Source organism: Camelus ferus, chromosome 1 (assembly GCF_009834535.1).
Source record: "Camelus ferus isolate YT-003-E chromosome 1, BCGSAC_Cfer_1.0, whole genome shotgun sequence".
NCBI lineage: Eukaryota > Metazoa > Chordata > Mammalia > Artiodactyla > Camelidae > Camelus > Camelus ferus.
The window spans coordinates 84277183-84296118 of NC_045696.1; the positions used below are offsets into that span (position 1 = coordinate 84277183).

The following is an 18936-nucleotide window of genomic DNA, read 5'->3' on the forward strand; positions in this document are numbered from 1 at the left end:
TACCTGCATTCACATTTTTTCCAGGTAGCTTAACTTAGTGAAATGTATGGTTGTTAAGACTGTTAAAATAGTCTTATTTGCACTGTGGGGAGGCTTTTTTTTTTTTTTTTTAAATAGATTTTCAGCTTTTTTCCTAAGGTTTTCGTATATTACTAAGATTTTGGCTTTAATTGTGAGATAGCTTGCCCTCGATTGCCTCAAAACAGTAATGTGCTGGAAAAGAAAAACTTAAGAATCAATTAAACTCCACAGCTATACTGACATCATTCCTCTGTTTACCAACTGCATATGAGGTAATTCACATCAAGGAAATCAGAACAAACTGTACTTGGGAAAATATTCTCAGTATGGAAGTAAAGTGTTTTCTGAAAAACCACGCCAAAAAGCCCTACGTATATACGTATATATTCATTTTCAAAAAGTTCCGTTAGGGCATAATTTGACCTTCCTGAAATGAGTTTTATAATTAAGTGCTATATGAGCCCAGCAGAGTTCAACAATCAGTTCTGTGTATGAGTAACCATTTTTTCTGTGTATATGTACATCCTTACCTCAGTTGTCTCTTTGCCTAGCAAAAACAAATGAAATAACAGAACTCTTCTTCAGAAATTAGAATTTTCACTTTTTAATACAAGGCTGTGGGTTGCCATAAATCTCTTCTAAAATTTTGCAGCTGGAAAATCAGTGAAAATTAGCACCATGAAAAGAGACATTCAGCATTTCCCCCCACCAAACTTACAAAGTAACAGAGGTCTAAGTTATGTGTGAACTTCTTTGAGCTGGAACTTCTGGCATAAGGAGGCATGGCTATATCAACATGATCATTAATATGTATTGCTGGATACCGGGATTTGGGGTGATGAAGGCAGTTAGAGTTTTGAAGCACTGACACTACCATAAAGTCTATCATTTTTCTAACTAAACTAAAGCTTTTACTCTTGGACCTTAACTTCTATAAGGTGCATCCGTTCTAAAATGCTATAAAATATCAACCGTCTTTACTTTGATTAATGATACATTGTCAGAGTGATGAATTCTTCCAGAGTGTAATTTGAAAGATAATATCATTCTAGGGAGAAAAAAAAAAGTTCAGGTGAGAGTTTAGAACAGTAACCAGATGAAATCCTACTATCATGCAGTGGAGTGAAGGATGTGGGGAATCTAGAAATGCTGGCAGTAAATCACGGTTTTTGGCTTTAGTTTAAGCTTCCATCCTGCAGTGAGATATATGATTTACTCTGTGCCCTGAAGGCTGTTTTGGTTTGATTTTTTAAACATTTTCAGCATGTGGAGAAGTTGTACAGGTAATTTTATTCAATTTCAGTCCCCTCCGCCTCCTGTTACAACCCATTAGTACTGCTATATGTCAATTTTCATGTTTAGAAGATATTTGAGTTTTGAAATTGGAGAATATCTTATTAATAGATTCCATATCATGTTATGATACTGTTAACTATTATTCATAGTTATCTATTTTAAATGTTTTATAAAAACAAAACCTTTACATTCTTGGTCATTGGCTACTTATTTCTCAAAGTGACAGTTGTTTTATTATTTAGTTCATATGTTTTGTGTTGCAAATCTAGATGTGTCCTTCTAAGCAGAGACAAAAAGCTGCAGGGATATATGCCAAAGTGTTGATGGTGGTCACCCCTGTAAAGGGTACAATTCATAAATTGCAAGGAGCCTCTATTTCTTCCTTTTTAGTGTGGTGGCATTATGATTTATTTTTACTAGGTTTCTGTAATTTTAAAAAATGTTGTTAATGTGGTTAATTTAAGGCTAGGTCTGTGTTACTGTTCCTCAGTGGGTATCTCTTGAGTGTGAGAAGGACCTTTTCTTCTTGAGCTGTACCATTCATCCCACTTTGGAATATTCGTTAAGCCTGGTTATCACCCATTAAATGTCGGTAATGCTGTCCAGTGATTGTGAAGACCCAAAACACTTCCCCTATTTTCAGTCTCCTTGCCCTAGATGGGAAGCACTGATCTCTGTATAAGTTGGGCCTCTTTACGCTAGCTTGAGCAAAAAGAATTTTTTCTTGTTATTGAAGGCCATGCAGATGTCTCATTGTATGGCAGTAGGGCTGTTGTAGCTGAGTCTTGGTAAGAACCCAGGAACAGAAATTAGACATTGTCGAGAGCCCAGGAAGACTCCTTCTTCCACTTTTATTATTTTTTTCTATGTGTCTACTTTATTTTTTTTCTTGTAATTGGCAAATTATGAAGATACATAACAGAGGATCAGTGACAGACCAAATGTTGCTTTCTTGATTCCAAATTAAATCCTCGTGAGCTCACTTGTCCTATGACCTGTGGCCCAGAGGGTAGAAGTATATTGAGAAATTATGTCTTCCGTGGTGGGGCTGGTGAGGATGAGCTCTGTTGTGGGTCAGGGAGAAATTACGATGGAAGGGGACATTACTAGAAACTGAACATTCCCCCTAATACAAGTCTCTGCTGCAGTCAGCCAAGTGATGCAGGAAGCTACTTGCCTACTGACTTATTTTTCAGTCCAAATTTCTTTTATTGAGGTTTCATTTACATACTCTGAAATTCACATTGTAACTATACAATTCAATTAAATTTACAAACCTGTGCAGTAGTCACCACAACTGAGTTTTAGAACCAAAATTTTCCTGGTGCTTTTTTGCAGTCAACCCTTGTTCCCACTTCTAGCCCTGGGCAACCACTGGTCTGTTCTCTGTTGCTATAGATTTCTTTTCTAGAAATTTCATAAAAATGGAATCATTCATATGCAGTCTTTTGTGTCTGAGTTCTTTTCACTTAAGGTTTCTGAGGTCCTTCCAGTGTTTCATGTTCTTTGTAGTAGTTCATTCCTTTTTAATGCTGAATAATATTCTGTTGTATGAATATGTCATATTTTGTTTATTTAGTCATCAATTGATGGACATAATGATTGTTTAGACTTTTGGCTGTTAGAATAATGATACTATGAATATTCATGTACAGGTGTTTTTTTGCAGACTTATAATTTTATTGCTCTCCTGTACATATCTTGTAGTGGAATTGTTGAGTCCCAAGTTTTGTTAACTATTCAAGAAACTATTCAAGACACTTCCAAAGTGTCTGTATCATTTTACATTTCTCACCAGCAACATAAGAGGGTTTCATCTTCTCCACATTTTTGCCCAAGCTTGGTACTGTCATTCCTTTGCATTAGAGTTGTTTTGCTATGTGTGTAATGCTATGTCAGTGTGGTTCCAATTTGCATTTCTCTAGTTGAATGATGTTGCACACCTTTTCATTTGCTTGTTAACCTTTTATATATCTTTGGTGAAATATTTATTCATATCTTTTGACCATTTTAAAACTGGGTTATTTGTCTTTGTGTTATTGATGTTTAAGAGTTCTTTATGTATGCTGGATGTGTCTTTTTATCAGATATATGATTTGCAGATATTTTGAAAAAAGACTTTATTTTTAAAGCAAATTTTAAAGTTCAAATTCTAGGTCTTTTACATTTGCATATACGTTTTAGAATAAGATGATCAATTTTAGGATAAGATTGTCAATGACTACCAAAAACCTCCTAAACAAACACAAAACCTGATGGGATTTTGTTATAGAATGCATCACATTCTCAGGACAATTTTGTTCTGACAAAGCTTTGATATATCACTTATTTCTTCTATGGATCATGTTTTAAGTGTCATCTTTAAAAATTTTGCCTGATCCAAAGTCCTAAAGATTTCCCCTATATTTTCTTTTATAAAATGTATAGTTTTAGCCCTTGAATTTAGGTCTGTGATACATTTTATTTTGTATATGGTGTGAGGTATGTGTCTGTCAGTTCATATTTATGCATGTGGCCATCTAATTGTCCCAGCGCTATTTGTTAAAAAGACCATTATTTCCCACTGAATTGCTTTGACATCTTTGTTAAAAATCATTTGAACATAAGGTCTTACTCCCGGTCTCCACATTCCGTTCTTTTGCTCTGTGTACCTAGCTTTATGCCAATACTACATTGTCTTGATTACTGTAGCTTTGTAAGAAATTTTGAGATCAGTTGGTAAAGATTCTCCAATTTTGTTCTTCTGTTTAAAATTATTTTGGCTATTTTAGTTCCTCTACATTCCATATACATTCAATTTTTTTTAATTGTGGTAAAATATACATGACATAAATTCTACCATCTGAATCATTATTAAGTGTGTGGTTTGGTATGTTCACATTTTTCTACAGTCTATCTCCAGAACTTTTTTATCTTGCAAAACTGAAACTTCATACCATTGAACAACAATGTACTTTGTTTCTATGAATCTGAGTACTCTAGGTACCTAATGTAAGTGTGGTCATACAGCATTTGTCTTTTGGTAACTGGCTTATTCCATTTAGCATATTTTTCTCAGGGTTAATCTATGTTGTGGCATGTCAGTTTCCTTCTTTTTTAAGGTTAAAGAATATTTCACTGTATGCATATACCACATTTTGTTTATCCAGTCGTCCACTGATGGACACTTGCATTGTTTCTACCTCTTGGCCATTGTGAAAAATGCTGCTATGAACATGGGTATGAAAATATCTCTTTGAGACCCTGCTTTCAATTATTTTGGGTATACACCCAGAAATGGAACTACTGGATTATTTTTTTCAGATGTAAAGTCAGCTTGTTATTCATACTGATGCACACTTATGTGTGATGAATCCTTTTTCTCTTGTTCTTTTCATGTTTTTCTGCTTGTCTTTGGCTTTTTGTAGATTGATTATGATATGTCTTGGTATGGATCTCCTTGTGTTTATCTTTCTTGGGGCTTGTTGAGCTTCTTGGGACGTTTGAAGTAATAATTTTCATCAAATATGAGAAGTTTGGGCCCATTATTTCTTCATATTTCTATGCCCATTTCTTTCCCTCTGATACTTCCACTAAATATATATTGGATGGTTATGCCATCCCATAAGTCTCTAAGGCTTTGTTCATATTTTAAAAAACTTTTACATTTTGCTTTTCAAATTAGATGATCTATCTTGGTCTGCCTTCAAGTTCCTGGAATCTTCTTTCCTTCATTTCAAATCTATTGTTAGCTTATATATGTCATACTCAAGAATTCCTATTTGTTGTGTGTGTGTGTGATTTTCATTTTTTAATCAGCTCTTATATAGCCCTCATTTTCAGAATCATCCATTTAGGTGTTTGGGTGGTCCACTACTCATCCCCACTGGGGCCAAAACCTCAGTCTGTCAGAGCTGTAGTTTTTCCTCATTCATTTATAACCAAATTTTCTAGTTCATTGATAATGCCAGTGCAACTCCAAGATTTTGCTCTCCACTGGGAATCAAACATACTCCCTGTTCAGCAAGGCCAGTCACTTTAGTAATATTGACAAACTTGGGAAGGGACATTTAAGAAAGGAGCAGCCCTATCCATACTCTCTTGTTGTTCTTCACGAATTTCAGAGTATTTCTTCTTGAATAAATGTTTCTTGTTTGCTTTTGGTTGATTTCCAGAGCCCTGAAATAGTTTTTAACAATTTATTATTTGACATTGTTTTATGGCAACAGAGTATTTTACTGACCTCTTCATTGTACCATAGTCAGAAGTCCATTGAATTTGGTAGGAATTCTGTTTTCCAGATATTTAGACTATTTCTCTTATTTGCATAGAAATAGTATACTATTGTGATCTAGATAAAATGATAGCAATCATTTGAATGCACTATTTTCTGTCATCACTCTGCTAGGTGTTTTTCATAAAAGATATGTATTCTTCACAATAGCCCTGCAAGGTAGAGATTATCTTTACTTTACAGGTACAAACATTTAGCCTTAGAGAAAGGTAAATGATTTGCCCTTTTGTGCTATTATTAATAGTGCCATTGATTTTGCCTGTGTTGACATTGACTCAAATAGCTTGGGTATAAAGAAGGAATGTTCAAATGGAAATTTTACTCATTTTTATCTTAGTTAAATCAATTAAATTAAATTCAGCCAACATTTCTTAAGTACCTAATCAGCATCAAACAATGTTCTAGCTGCAAAATGTGAAGGATGGGGCTGCAGGGAGGATAATTGAAAGAAGATGATATTATATGTATATGTAGATATATAAAGTATACTTGGTATACAGGGCAGAATAAGATATGGTCCCCTCTCTCAGGGAATCAAGGAATTCATCATCACAAGAGAGAAGACAGATATATTCAAACAACTGTAATACAACTGACTGATAAGTGTTCTAACACAATGGTTCTCAAACCTTAATGTTCATTCAAATTATATCTAAAACTGCAAATTTTGATTCAGTAAGTCTGAGTGGGACCTAAGATTTTGTATTTTTAGCACATTTTCAGATGATAGTGATACTGCTGATATATGGATCACACATGAAGAGCAAAATTCTAGCATCGATATAAGCTGAGAGTCAAAAGCACACAGAAAGAAATCTATATCTATATCTGTCTATTTTTATATCTATCTATCTGTCTGTCTATCTATCTATCTATCTATCTATCTATATCTGCTGTGGTTAGATGAGGAAGAAAACTTCCTCTCAGAAGGATTAAACAATTTGCTCTTGGAGTGATGTCAGCATCGTGGTAGGACCAGATGCTCCCTTTGTCTCTCTCCCTCAGTCTACAACTAGTAAAACATCCATAACTCCCATCCATAACACCTAGTAAAACATCCATAACGAACATCCATAACAAACATCTGTAACAAAGCTTCCCCTACCCAACACACCAGGATGCCAGAGAGTTCCACACATCTGTACATCTGAAGGTGAATGGACTGGGACACAAAGAGAAGGTGGAATTGATGTAACAGTGGAGGTGGTGCCCATGACCCCAGCCCTCTGGCCATAGTGGGTGAGCCCACAGCCCTGGAGAACCCAGTAGCAGTCGGGGAGGCAGAGCACATAACTCCAGACACCCAACTGCAGTGGCACCCATGGCCACAGGAAACCAGACAGCGGTGGTGGCAAGGACCCACAGTCCTGGTCCTTCCAGCCATGATGGGTGCCTGTGATTCTGGCCCCTGAACCCGTGGCAGTGGCACCCTTGAACTTGGCAACCCCAGATGCAGCAATGTGTCATGACTCCTGCTACCCTGGCTCCCCCAGTGGCGATGCTAGTGATAGCAGTGACACTGGCAGCAGCAAGGCAGCAGCAAAACCGGAGTTCCAAACACTGACAGCTTAGGTGCTGAGGACACCCATTCTCAAATGTAGCCAGAGGCAGTTCAGGTATGAGAAACCAGAAGCTTGTGCTGTAGTACCACCTACTGAAAAACAAAAGAAAGGCCTCGAATAACGAGGCCTTTAATTATTAGAATCTAAATTTAAAAACAACTTTATATAAATAAGAAAGTTGTTTATTACTTCAAATGCACTGACAAAGGAGCAACTCATCAAACATCATGAAAAACCATAACACTGTATCACAGAAAGAAACTGACAATCATCTAGAAATCAGACTTAAAGGTATTGAATAATACAATCTAACTGATAGAGAATTCAAAATAGTTGTCGTGAGGAAACTCAGTGAGTTACAAGGAAACTCAGAAAAGGAGTTCGATGAACTCAAGAATAAAATTAATGAACAGATGAAGTATTTTAACAAAACTAAAACTCTAAAAACAGAACAAACAAATTCTAGAGCCAAAGATCTCAATGAGATGAAGAATGCATTAGAAAGCACTGGAGGTAGAGACCATATAGGAAAGAGGATCAGTGAGCTCAAAGATATAAATAAAGAAATGTTTCAGGTAGAAGAGGAAAGAGAACTAAGGTTTTTTTTTTAAAGGAAGAAATTCTATGAGAACTGCCCGACTCCATTAGGAAGGGGAGCATAAGGATAATGGGTATCTCAGAAGGAGAAGAGGGGAGAAGGGAGCACAGAGTTTATTTTAAGAAATAATAGCTGAAAACTTCCCAAATCTGGAGAATGATCTGGAGATACAAGTCCATGAAGCAAAGAGAACACCTAATTACCTCAGTCCAAAAGACCTTTTCCAAGACACATTATATTAGAATCATCAAGAGTCAATGATAAAGAATTTTTAAGGCTACCAGGGGTAAAAATGATGGTAACCTACATAGGAACCTGCATCAGAATATCAGCAGATTTCTCAGCAGATGTAGGCCAGGACAGAGTAGAATAACATACTCAAAATATTGAAAGAAAAATACTGTCAGCCAAGAATACTTTATCCAGAAAAGTTACTTTTCACATATGAAGGAGAAATAAAAGCTTTCCCAGACAAACAAAGCTGAGGAAATTTATCACCATTAGACCTGCCTTACAAAAAATGTTAAAGGAGTTCTTCTACCTGAAATGAGAAGGCAAAGGTATATAAAACTTTGAGTAAAATAATAATCAGGATCAGAAAACTGCAACTGGCATTTATTATAGCATAGAGATTAAAGGGGAAAAAGCAGTAAAAATAACTGTAGTAGCTTCAGTTTGGTTACAAACTCACAATATAAAAATGGATATTTTGAGACAACAAAAACATAAAGGGGAAGAGGAAAAGAATGGAATCTGAATAGGCAAATGAAGATAATATGCTATTAGCAGAAAAAGGACAATTTTATCTGAGACTTTTATATAAACTTCATGGTAACCACAACAATAAATCTAGAGCAGAGTCATAAAACATAAAACAAGAGGAAACCGTGAAAAACATCATAGAAAACTACCAAAGTAAAATGGCAGACAGAAACACAAGGAAAAAGAAACAATGGAGATATAGAGCAACCAGAAAACAAAAGAGAAAACATCAGTACTAAGTCCTCATCTCTCAGTAATGACCCTAATGTAAATGGATTGAATTCACCAATCAAAAGAGACAGAGTGGCTAGGTGGATTAAAAGACAAGGACAAATTATTTGCTGTCTCCAGGAGACTTATCTCAGCGCTAAAAACAAACACAGGCTTAAAATGAAGGGATGGAAGATGATACTCCAAGCAAATGGCAGCCAAAAGAAAGTGATTGTAAGCAAACACATACAAGGACAAAATCAACTTCAAGCCAAAAAAAGGTAACAAGAGACCAATATGGACATTATATAAATGATAAAGGGGACAATTCATTAAGAAGAAACATTTACTAATATATGTACACCTAACGTAGAAGCACCAAAATATATAAAACAATTATTAACAGACCCAAAGGGAGAAATTGGCAACAAGTCAATAATAGTTACAAGAAGGAAACTTTAACACCCTACTTACATCAATGGAAAGTCAACCAGATAGAAAGTCAAGAAAACAGCAACCCTAAATGAAACATTAGACCAGACAGATTGGGTGGATTTGTACAGAACATTTCATCCAAATGCAGCAGAGTGCATATTCTTCTCAAATGCACATAGAACTTTCTCAGGGATAGATCATATGTTTGGGCACAAAACAAACCTGAATACATTTAAGAAGATTGAAATCATATCAAGCATCTTTTCTGATGACAGTAGTATGAAACTAGAAATCAACTACAAGAAGAAAACTGGAAAAATCACAAATGAGTGGAGAGTAAACAACTTGCTACTGAACAACTATTAGGTCAGCGAAGAATCAAAGGAGAAAGTTTTTAAAAACTGAAGACAAATAAAAATGAAAGTATGACCTACTGAAATCTATAGGATGCAGCAAAAGTGGTCCTGTAAGACACGTTTGCAGCATTACAAGCCTACCTGAAGAAACAAAACGATTCTCAAATAAACATTCTAATCTTACACCTAAAGGAACTAGGAAAAATAAAGAACAAATGAAGCCCGAAATCAGTAAAAATTAGGAAATAATAAACATCAGGATGAAAATAGAGACTTTAGGCAGTAGGAAAGATCAATGAAACTTGGAGCTTGTTCTTTGAAAAGATAAAAACTTGACACATGTTTATCTAGATTCACTAAGAAAAAAAGAGAGAAGGCTCAGATGAGTAAAATCAGAAACAAAAGACTAGAAATTACAATGGATAGTACAGAAATGCAAAGGATTATGAGAAAATAGTATGAACAGCTATCCTCCAACAATAGGACAACCTAGAAGAAATAGACAAATTCTTAGAATCAAACAACCTTCCAAGACTGAATCATGAAGAAATAGAAAATCTGAATAGACCAATCTTTACTAAGAATATTGGAACAGTAATCAAAAACCTTCCAAAAATCAGAAGTCCAGGCCTGGACAGCTTCACAAGTGAATTCTATCAAACATTCAAAGAAGATTTTATACCTGTCCTCAAACTCTTCCAAAAAATTCAAGAGGAGTGAATACTTATTATACAGTGCTAACGCTACCTTGGTACCAAAAACCAGACAAGGGCAACGCAAAAAGGTAAAATTACAGGCCAATATCTCTGATGAACATAGATGCAGAAATCCTTGACAAAGTATTAACAAACCAAATACAACGATACATTAAAAGGGTCATACACAATGATCAAGTGGGATTTATTCCACAGATGCAAAAATGATTCAACACCCACAAATCAATCAACATGATGTATTACATTAACAAAAGAAGATTAAAAATCAAATAATCATCTCAATAGATGCAGGAAAAGCATTTGATAATATTCTACATCATTTGTGATAAAAACTCTCAATAAAATGAGTATACAAGTAATATACTTGAACATAATAAAGGCCATATGTGACAGACTCACAGCTGACATCATACTCAATGATGGAAACCTGAAAGCTTATCCCTCTAAGATGAGGAACAAGACAAGGATGCCCCCTCATACTACTCTTACTTAAGGTACTACTGAAAGTCCTAGTCGGAGCAATTAGATAAGAAAAAGAAATAAAAGACACCTAAAGTGGAAAGGAAGAAGTAAAAATGTCACTATTTGTAGATAATTTTATTTATAGAAAACCCTAAAGACTTCACTGAAAGACTATCAGAAATAATAAATGAATACTGTAAATTTGCAAGCAGTATTGAAAAAAGGTTGTGTTTCTGTACACTAACAACAAACCAACAGAGAGAAATTAAGGAAACAATTCTTTTACCCTTGCAACAAAAAGAGTGAAATAACTAGGGATAAATTTAACCAAGGAGGTAAAAGACCTGTACATTGAAAACTAGTAAGATATTTTTGAAAAAAACTGAAGAAGACACACAAAAAATGGAAAGAGATTCCATACTCATTGGAAGAATTAAAGTTGTTAAAAATAACATATGTGTGATGTATTTTTCACATAGCTAGGGACTTCTAAGCATTATAAAAACCATTTATATAGTACTTTGGTGAATTTCTAATATTAATGATTCTGTTAAACCTTACACCTCTTAGGAGATAGATGGCTTGAGTTTGTTCTGTAATTCTACTCTTATAGAATATTTTAAACTTTGTTCAAAAGCTTTGTTTTTTCAAAGTTCATGTTGCCATCTAACTCACCTCTCCCCTGCAATATGTAAATAAGATAAGTGAAAGGAGAATCTCTGTTCCTCCCTTTAATTTTCTTGTGCTTGATCCAACATGAAAATAAATACGCACAATGAATTAAGAACAAAACTCAACAGTCTGATCTCTGTACAAGCAATTGTATATATAATTAACACTGTTGTATGTTGTATATAAAAGAGAGTCAGTCCTAAGAGTTCTCATCATAAGGAGAAATTTTTTTTTCTGTTTCTTTTCTCATATCTATATGAGATGATGGATGTTCATTAAACTTATTGTGTTAATCATTTCATGATGTATGTAGTTTTCTTTTTCTTTTAAATGGAAGGGACATTTAGAGAGAATTTAATAATTTTAAGTTTCAAAAAATCAAAAGTAAGACCCATTTTCTATGTTAACGTAATTCAGTAGGGAAGGAGATTAGCCTGGGAAAGAAAGACCTTGATTCTAACTCAAGCCCCAACATTTTGTATCCGCTTGGCTTTGAGCAAAGCTTTATGAACTTGGATTTTCTTGGCTAAATAGTGGAGCTTATAATATCTGTTCTCTGTCTTTGCATGATTGTTTTAAGAATGAGAAAAATAGAGTATACATATATACTCTTACAACCAAGAAAAGTAATATTTAAATGTAAGATGAGGGAAAGAAAATTCACATTTATTGGCATTTTACGTATATTGAGTTAACAGAATTTTAAGACATTTAGGTATAGGATTTCAGTTTATAAGTCATTCATGGTATTTATCTTATTTTTTAGCAGTAAATTTAATTTGAGAATAAAATCATTTTTATTGATGATTTCAGTCTTTTAATATGCTACCTAAAGATGTTATAAAAATTGAAACATTGATAGCAAGATTCATATTAGGACAGGAATACTCTTTGTTTTGTGTTATTTAAATATATATATTTGAATGATAACCCCATTTGATAATTTTATATAAAATTAATATTTTTTGATATTTAAAAAATATAAAATATAAACTAGAAATTTTAACCACTTTTGAAATCTACAGTACTTTATTCTAGGTAATTTAAACTTAGGCTTAGATTGGATTACTATGACTGAAAAAAATTTTGTTAAAATGCATTTTTCTGGGGAAAAATGAAGCATTACCATTGGCCTAATTTCCTTTTTATTTTCTTGATAAATCAACTTTATTCAGGTGTAATTTGTGAACAATGAAATGCACCCATTTTTCCTGCATCAGACCTCTGGAGTTTGGCTCAAGCTCAGATGGGATCCAGAATCCTACAGACCTTGGGCAAACCAGGGTTACTGCTGATAGGAGATCCCTCAGAAAACAGGGCCTTCCTGAGATTTGCCTGCTCTTTTCCAGCCACTCTGAAGGCACTTAATAAGGTTTTTAAAAATCTTTTTTCCACTTAATTTTATTTCTGCCATTATTTCTCTCCCTCCCCCAGCGCCTTCTTTTTAATTTAATTTAATTTTTTATCTGCAACTTAGACCTTCATTTCGTCTTTACCAGCTCCTCAGTGCACATACAACAGGGAGGAGATGAGGAGTGGTGATAACTCCCGCCTGGTTTGCTTCTGTCACGTCAGGCCTCCATGATTAAGCTTTTTTCTCTTTTTTTAAACAAAGAAGATGGAAACAGCTACTTCGAAACATTTAAAAACTGCATCCACCCTTGACAAACAAAACAGATTTACAAGGCATTTTTTTATGCCAAGTAAAAAGGTGTTTTGAAATCAGAAAAGAGAAGTTAGTTTTACTCAATTTCCCAACACTGTATTTTTATGTTATTTTGCTGTGTGCTATTTGCCAGGCACTGTGGTAGCCATCAAAGATTTAAGACATGATTGTTTCCTTCTGTGAGATTTCATGATATGGTGGGATAGATGGACATCAAAAGATGATGTAAAATCAATATTGTGTGGGCTGTTAGCGATCCCCTTGGGGTAAGAAGTGGGTACAGAGGATGGGCACCTCGCTCAGTTTGGGGAGGAGCGCAGGGAAAGGTGGGAGTAATTTGCGGTGAATCCAGAAGGCGAGGTCAGTCGCCAGGCAAAGGTCACAGAGGAGGGAGGGCCTTCCTGGTAAGTGAAGCTCATGAGCAAAGGCATGACAAGAGGAACGACCTGGAGCTTGCTGGGGAACCACAGGTAGGGGCACTTCCTGATGTGCACTTTTGAATAGTTAATACTTTCTAAAGATGCTTTATCACCAAGAAAATATTCATTACTGCTTATTCAGGCTCCCACTAGATTAGCTATATTTAGTTCTTTATCCATGATGTGCACAAAATAGCACATCTATCTATTTGGGGTCTATATAGTGGAAAGCCTATGAGTCATTAGAATTATACACACCTGGGGTCACTTCCCAGCTCTGCCACCCACTCACCATGTGACCAAGGACAAGTTATTTAAACCCTCACAGCTTTTGTTTCTGTATCCCTAAAACAGAGATTAAAAATATGCTTTAGAGTTGACTTGAGGATTAAATGCCATGTTTTTAAGATACTTAGGATAGTCTGAGCTCAAACTAGCCCCTCAGTAGATGGCAGCTTTCACTATTCTATTGTTTGATTTAAACAGCAATTTGTAGTTTTAAATATTAAATAAAGTGCGTTGAATTTTACCAGTCATAGGATGACGCAAATATGTTTTGATGTATCTAAATTGCTTAGGCTGACAACGTAAGGCTTTTTATTCCTGGTTTATTTTTCTTTAATAGGCAAAGTCTCAAATATTATCCAATGTATTGGATGTTGCCCATCGGTTTATAAAGGAAGTTAATCCAGATGAACCCAAAGGAGAGACTCGTTCTACAAAAGAGATTAGTAAAAGTAAGAATAAACCCAAATCTCCTCTTCTGCAGTGGAGCAGCTCTGAGGTAAGCTGAGGAAAATATGGGAGACATTTTCTGTCATACATGAGCATGGAGACTGTCAGTCATGTACTTAACTAGAGCTGCAGAGTTTTGAAGATGATTTAATCACTTTGTTGTTTAATATGATTTTTAAAATTAATCAAACACAGTAAAAATCCTTTTAAAGAGATTGCTTTGATTTCACTGGTTACTGGTTTTTTGATGAATGATCCTTTGACCATATTGCTTTCCAGGCATTTTCACCACATCAGGAAATGAATATTTGGGAGAAACAGAAAAAAACCCCCACAATGAAATATAATAATTTTATATTAATCAGGTTCTCTGCAAGGTTAAAAATATAAACCTTTGCCAAGTGTTTTAGGTGGCAGGGGATTTCAGTTATCTAAAATCAGATTTATACCACAATGTGGTGGTCGTTCAGCTTGGTTACTGATCCTGCGGCGTGCCAGATAAGCTTTCATCAGCTCACGTCTGTATTTTAATAAAGGACTTGTGTTGATTCTTTAGCAAGAAACAAAATTCCTCAAATTTTGATCCTTGTAATAATCCTTATTCTTTTAGATGCTGCTCACCTTTCCGTGGTCTTTCAGAAATCGTAGCTTGGCCAGAGTTACAGGGCTTGTTGCTTTGTGACAGAGTCAAACTTGAAATTCAGTCTGTTGAGTTTGAAACCCATGCTCATGGGATGTACAAGAAGGTGTGCTCTGTGTCAGCAGGACCGCTTTACAGCAGAGGAACTGTGCCTGAGCTGTCCAGGGGGGTTAGCCTGCTGGCATGAATTTTGCTGGTAGACCTGCCAACGATGCTTGTGAAGAATCACTGAGTGAATTACAGCCTTATTGTTAGACTAATACCGTACTAAGGACCAGCTGTGTGCCAGACACCATCCTACATATTTCATGTGTATTCTCTCTTTTTTAGCCTTTTGAAAATCATTTCTTTTTTTCAGAGGAGAAGATAGTGGCAGAGTGCAGTTTGTATAGATTGCCCAAGGTGTCATTGCTAGTGGGGCTTAGATTTGAACGCAGACCATGTGACTCCAAACTACCTGCTTTTAATCACTCCCCAGAAGAGGTGGTTTTAAGGGTTTCTCCTTCATACTTGCCGATTTATCTAATTTATCTTACAGCAGAAATAGTGATAAATCAGCAGCTAACATTTATTAAACACCTTATGCTAGGCATTGTGCTTTGTCCTTTAATTGCTTTATCTTATCCAATAATCACAGCAACCATATAAGTTCTGCATTATCAATACCTTATTAACAGGTGAGGAAGGCAGAGGGGAGTTAAGTAATTGGCTGCACTGGAAAGCTCTAGAGTGCGCTCCTTTGCCTGTGCTTTCAATCCCTACAATAAACGCTGCCTCTTGTCCCCATTGGTAACTGTGTATGCTGTACAGACCCTCCAGTTCTTGTCTTAACTTAAAAACCATTAATTCAGCAGTTTCATCCAGGAGAGGACGTTAGAATCAACTGGAGAAACATTAGAGATACACACATAACGGGGTGGGTCCCGACGTGTGTGGCTTTAACAACGGCTCAGTTGTTCCGGTGAGCGTTCTTGGCTGGGCATCACTGCTGCCCACGCTGAGGAGTGCCCCCCGCTGTGCACAGTGCACACGCTGAAAGGGACCGTCTCAGCTGCTTGGGAGTCGTCTGTGCTGAAGGGCAGTGGTTCTCCAACTGCAATAGGCATGCGTTTGTTAAAAATCTGTATTCCTGCTCTGCCATTCAAATTTTGATTTTTTTACATCTAGGTTAGGGCCAAAGAATCTGATTTTTAATTGAATCACCAAGCAATTAGAGTGCCCAGAAGAGTCAAAATGATGCTAAAGCCTGATATTTGTCTCAGGACTTTTCTTATGGATTCAAGACAATGGATATCCTTGGAAAGGGCTGCAGTTCACGAAAGAGCTTCCACATTAGAGACTGAAACCTGCTTTTGAAATCCGACTCTGGTTTTCTTGCAGTTTTGTAACATCAGGCAATTTACTTAGACTTTCAATCCTCTGTTTTCTCCTCTGGAAAGTGGGGGTATTAAAACATGCCTTGCAGGGTTATCATGTGGCCTAGAGGGTTAATGGATGTACAACATTGGATTCCATGTGCTCCTTCAAATTTCCTAGGCCTTGTAGAAGCAGACAGGATCATGTTGGGCTCTGAGTGGAAGTGACATATGACAGTTCTGGGCTGAAACATTTAAGAGCCAACGTACAGTCCTCTGGCTTTTTCCTATCCAATCACCGCTGTGTGGAAGCCAAGTATCCTAAAGGCGTAGCTGTAAAATGCAAACATCTTATATCTTTGATTCATTGCTTGGAAGGGAGCTGCCCTGAAGAGCTGCTGAAATCACCAGAATACTTAACCCATTTTGTATGAAGCACTGAATTTTCAGTTCTTCTTCATTAGTACAGCATACACACACACACACACACACACACACACACACACACACACACTCACTCTCACATATTTGGTTACTGAATATCTGTAAGTACCTTCCCACATGCTTCTGAGACTCAGTATTTCCAAAATAAATGCATTACCCTTTTTCCAAAACCTATAGATGTTACTGTTGGTGGCAGCCTCTTCTTTAGCTTTCCAGGCCAGCAAGAACAGACACTTTCTATGGTCCTTCCTCTGCCTCCATTGCACATCCAGTCAGTTACCATGTCTCATCTAAAAACCATCTAAAAACTCTCTTGAATTTTTGGTCACTTATATTCTTATTACTATTTTGAATACTGAAATTAGCCTTTTCTTAAAGTGCAAAAGTTTTATGAAGTGAAAAGTGCATTTCATTCTCATCCCTTCTAGAAGTTAATTCTAACTTTGAATGTGTTTCTTAATACAAATATTAATATGTTGCATACTGCTCTGCAAACATGCTTTTTATTACAGTTAACAATACAATTTTGTTTTTTGTATATTCTACCACTTTCTCATTCTATACAGGTGCTGTAAAATACTCTATTTTTGGGCTATGAAGTGACTTAAAAATACCTCTTTTCCACTGATCAAGAGTTACACTGTTTCAATCTTTTGCCAGTATAAACTGTAGTATAAAGGATAATTTTGAAAAGTAATGTTTTGCATTTATGTTTAAGTATATACATACGATAAAGTCCTGAAATTCCTAGGTGAAGAGGATCACGCATTTGTAATGTGGACAGATATTGACAAATGGATGTAAATTTTCATTGGTTTCCTTGCGTCCGAATTCACTATTCCCTAATTTCTTTCTTTCCCACACTTCTGTGTGGGACTCTAAAGTAGCTTTACGTTTCCAGTATGTTTATGTGTAATTTCCTCTGGATTGCAGGCAAGATCCTTTATCATCTGCCCTTGTCTTTCCACTCTTTATTTTTTCTAATATCCGAATTTTTGCTGTAATGAAATGAACTATGTACAGTTCCATGCCACTGTGCTCCACATCTTAACACATGTTCCCTTCCCTCTCTCTAAAATGCTGTTCCTCCTGCTTTTTGCCCATAGGATTCTTGTTTATCTAAGTTAAATATCTGCTTCTTACATCTGTTTCTATTGTGGACTCATTATATTTCTGTGGTCAAGGGCTAGCATAGTCTCCTCCGGTCCCCGGATGCTTTCTGTTTATATTGAAATGTTGTGTGACCTTCTCTCAATTGTTCTCTAACAATCTGCCTGTTTATTTTGCAATTAAAGGCTGGACATCGACTCTTGTGTTTAGAAGATACACAATGGAGATTTAGCAGTTCGATCAGTGTAGGTAGCCACATTTGATAATTCAGCATTGGTGTGGAACTTATTTTGGTTTAGTTTCCTAATTTAGCTATTTTCTCTGATTCACCGGATAACTAACTGCCACATCCTACCTTTATTTTATTCTGTGTGTTCACAGTGTATCTATATTTTGTACTGAATTTATCCTTTCCCCCATCATTACACTGAGAAGCATGCAATATTTCATATGCATTAATTAGTTTGTCATTCATTCACTTGACTTTTAACGAGCACCTGCTTTGTGCCAGGCACTGCTCTTGGCACTGAGGGCACACAAAATTCCTGATCTCATTACATTTTAATGGGGAGAGACAGGCAATAAATAAACATATAGAGTAAATTCACATGGAGATAAGTTGTTGGGAGGAAAATAAAGCAGATAAGGGTTTGGAAAGTGGGGGATGCAGGGGCTGTATTCTTAGGGTCACCAGTAAGGTAATCAATCACCTACTCTCTGAGTAGGTGACATTTGAGCCGAGACCTAATGAAATGAGTGGAATGGCTGTGTGAAGAAGATACGGCAAAGTATCATTCTAGGCAGCGGGTATAGTTAATGCAAGGTCCTCGAGTAGCATGTGCTTGGCAGGTTCCCAGAACTACCAGACTATAAGTTTGGCTGGAGCAGGTGGATGAAGAGGGGAATTGAAGGAAGTGAAGTAAAAGACAGGGGAATACAAGGCTGTGTACGGCCTTGCAAGTCCTTGAAGGAACCGAGGGTTTCACAGAGAATCTTTGGAGGGTTTTGAGCAGAGGAGTGACATGATCAGATTTACATTTTAAGAAACTGCTCTTTCTGCTGTGGGGCGGCTTCAGGGAGCACAAGATTAGAGAAACAGGAGGATTAGATACAAGGCTATCACTGCTTTCCAGGGAAAAGACTGAGGGAATAACATAATGATAAGTCTTCAGTCCTCCAGGCTCTAGTTTTAATAATTTCTGAA

At 36.2% G+C, this 18936-nt stretch overlaps 1 protein-coding gene across 2 annotated transcripts in view; it reads left to right on the forward strand.

Annotated features, from left to right (window-relative positions):
- Nucleotides 1-18936, forward strand: part of ZBBX (zinc finger B-box domain containing) — a 99376-nt gene that overhangs the window by 39089 nt on the left and 41351 nt on the right. The window contains exons 8-9 of one of the 2 annotated variants that reach the window (XM_032484906.1): nt 14074-14232; nt 17918-17977. In XM_032484906.1, the coding sequence (XP_032340797.1) occupies nt 14074-14232; nt 17918-17977 (219 nt within the window). The remainder of the gene's footprint in view (nt 1-14073; nt 14233-17917; nt 17978-18936) is intronic. The other variant, XM_006183821.3, reaches the window with a different exon arrangement.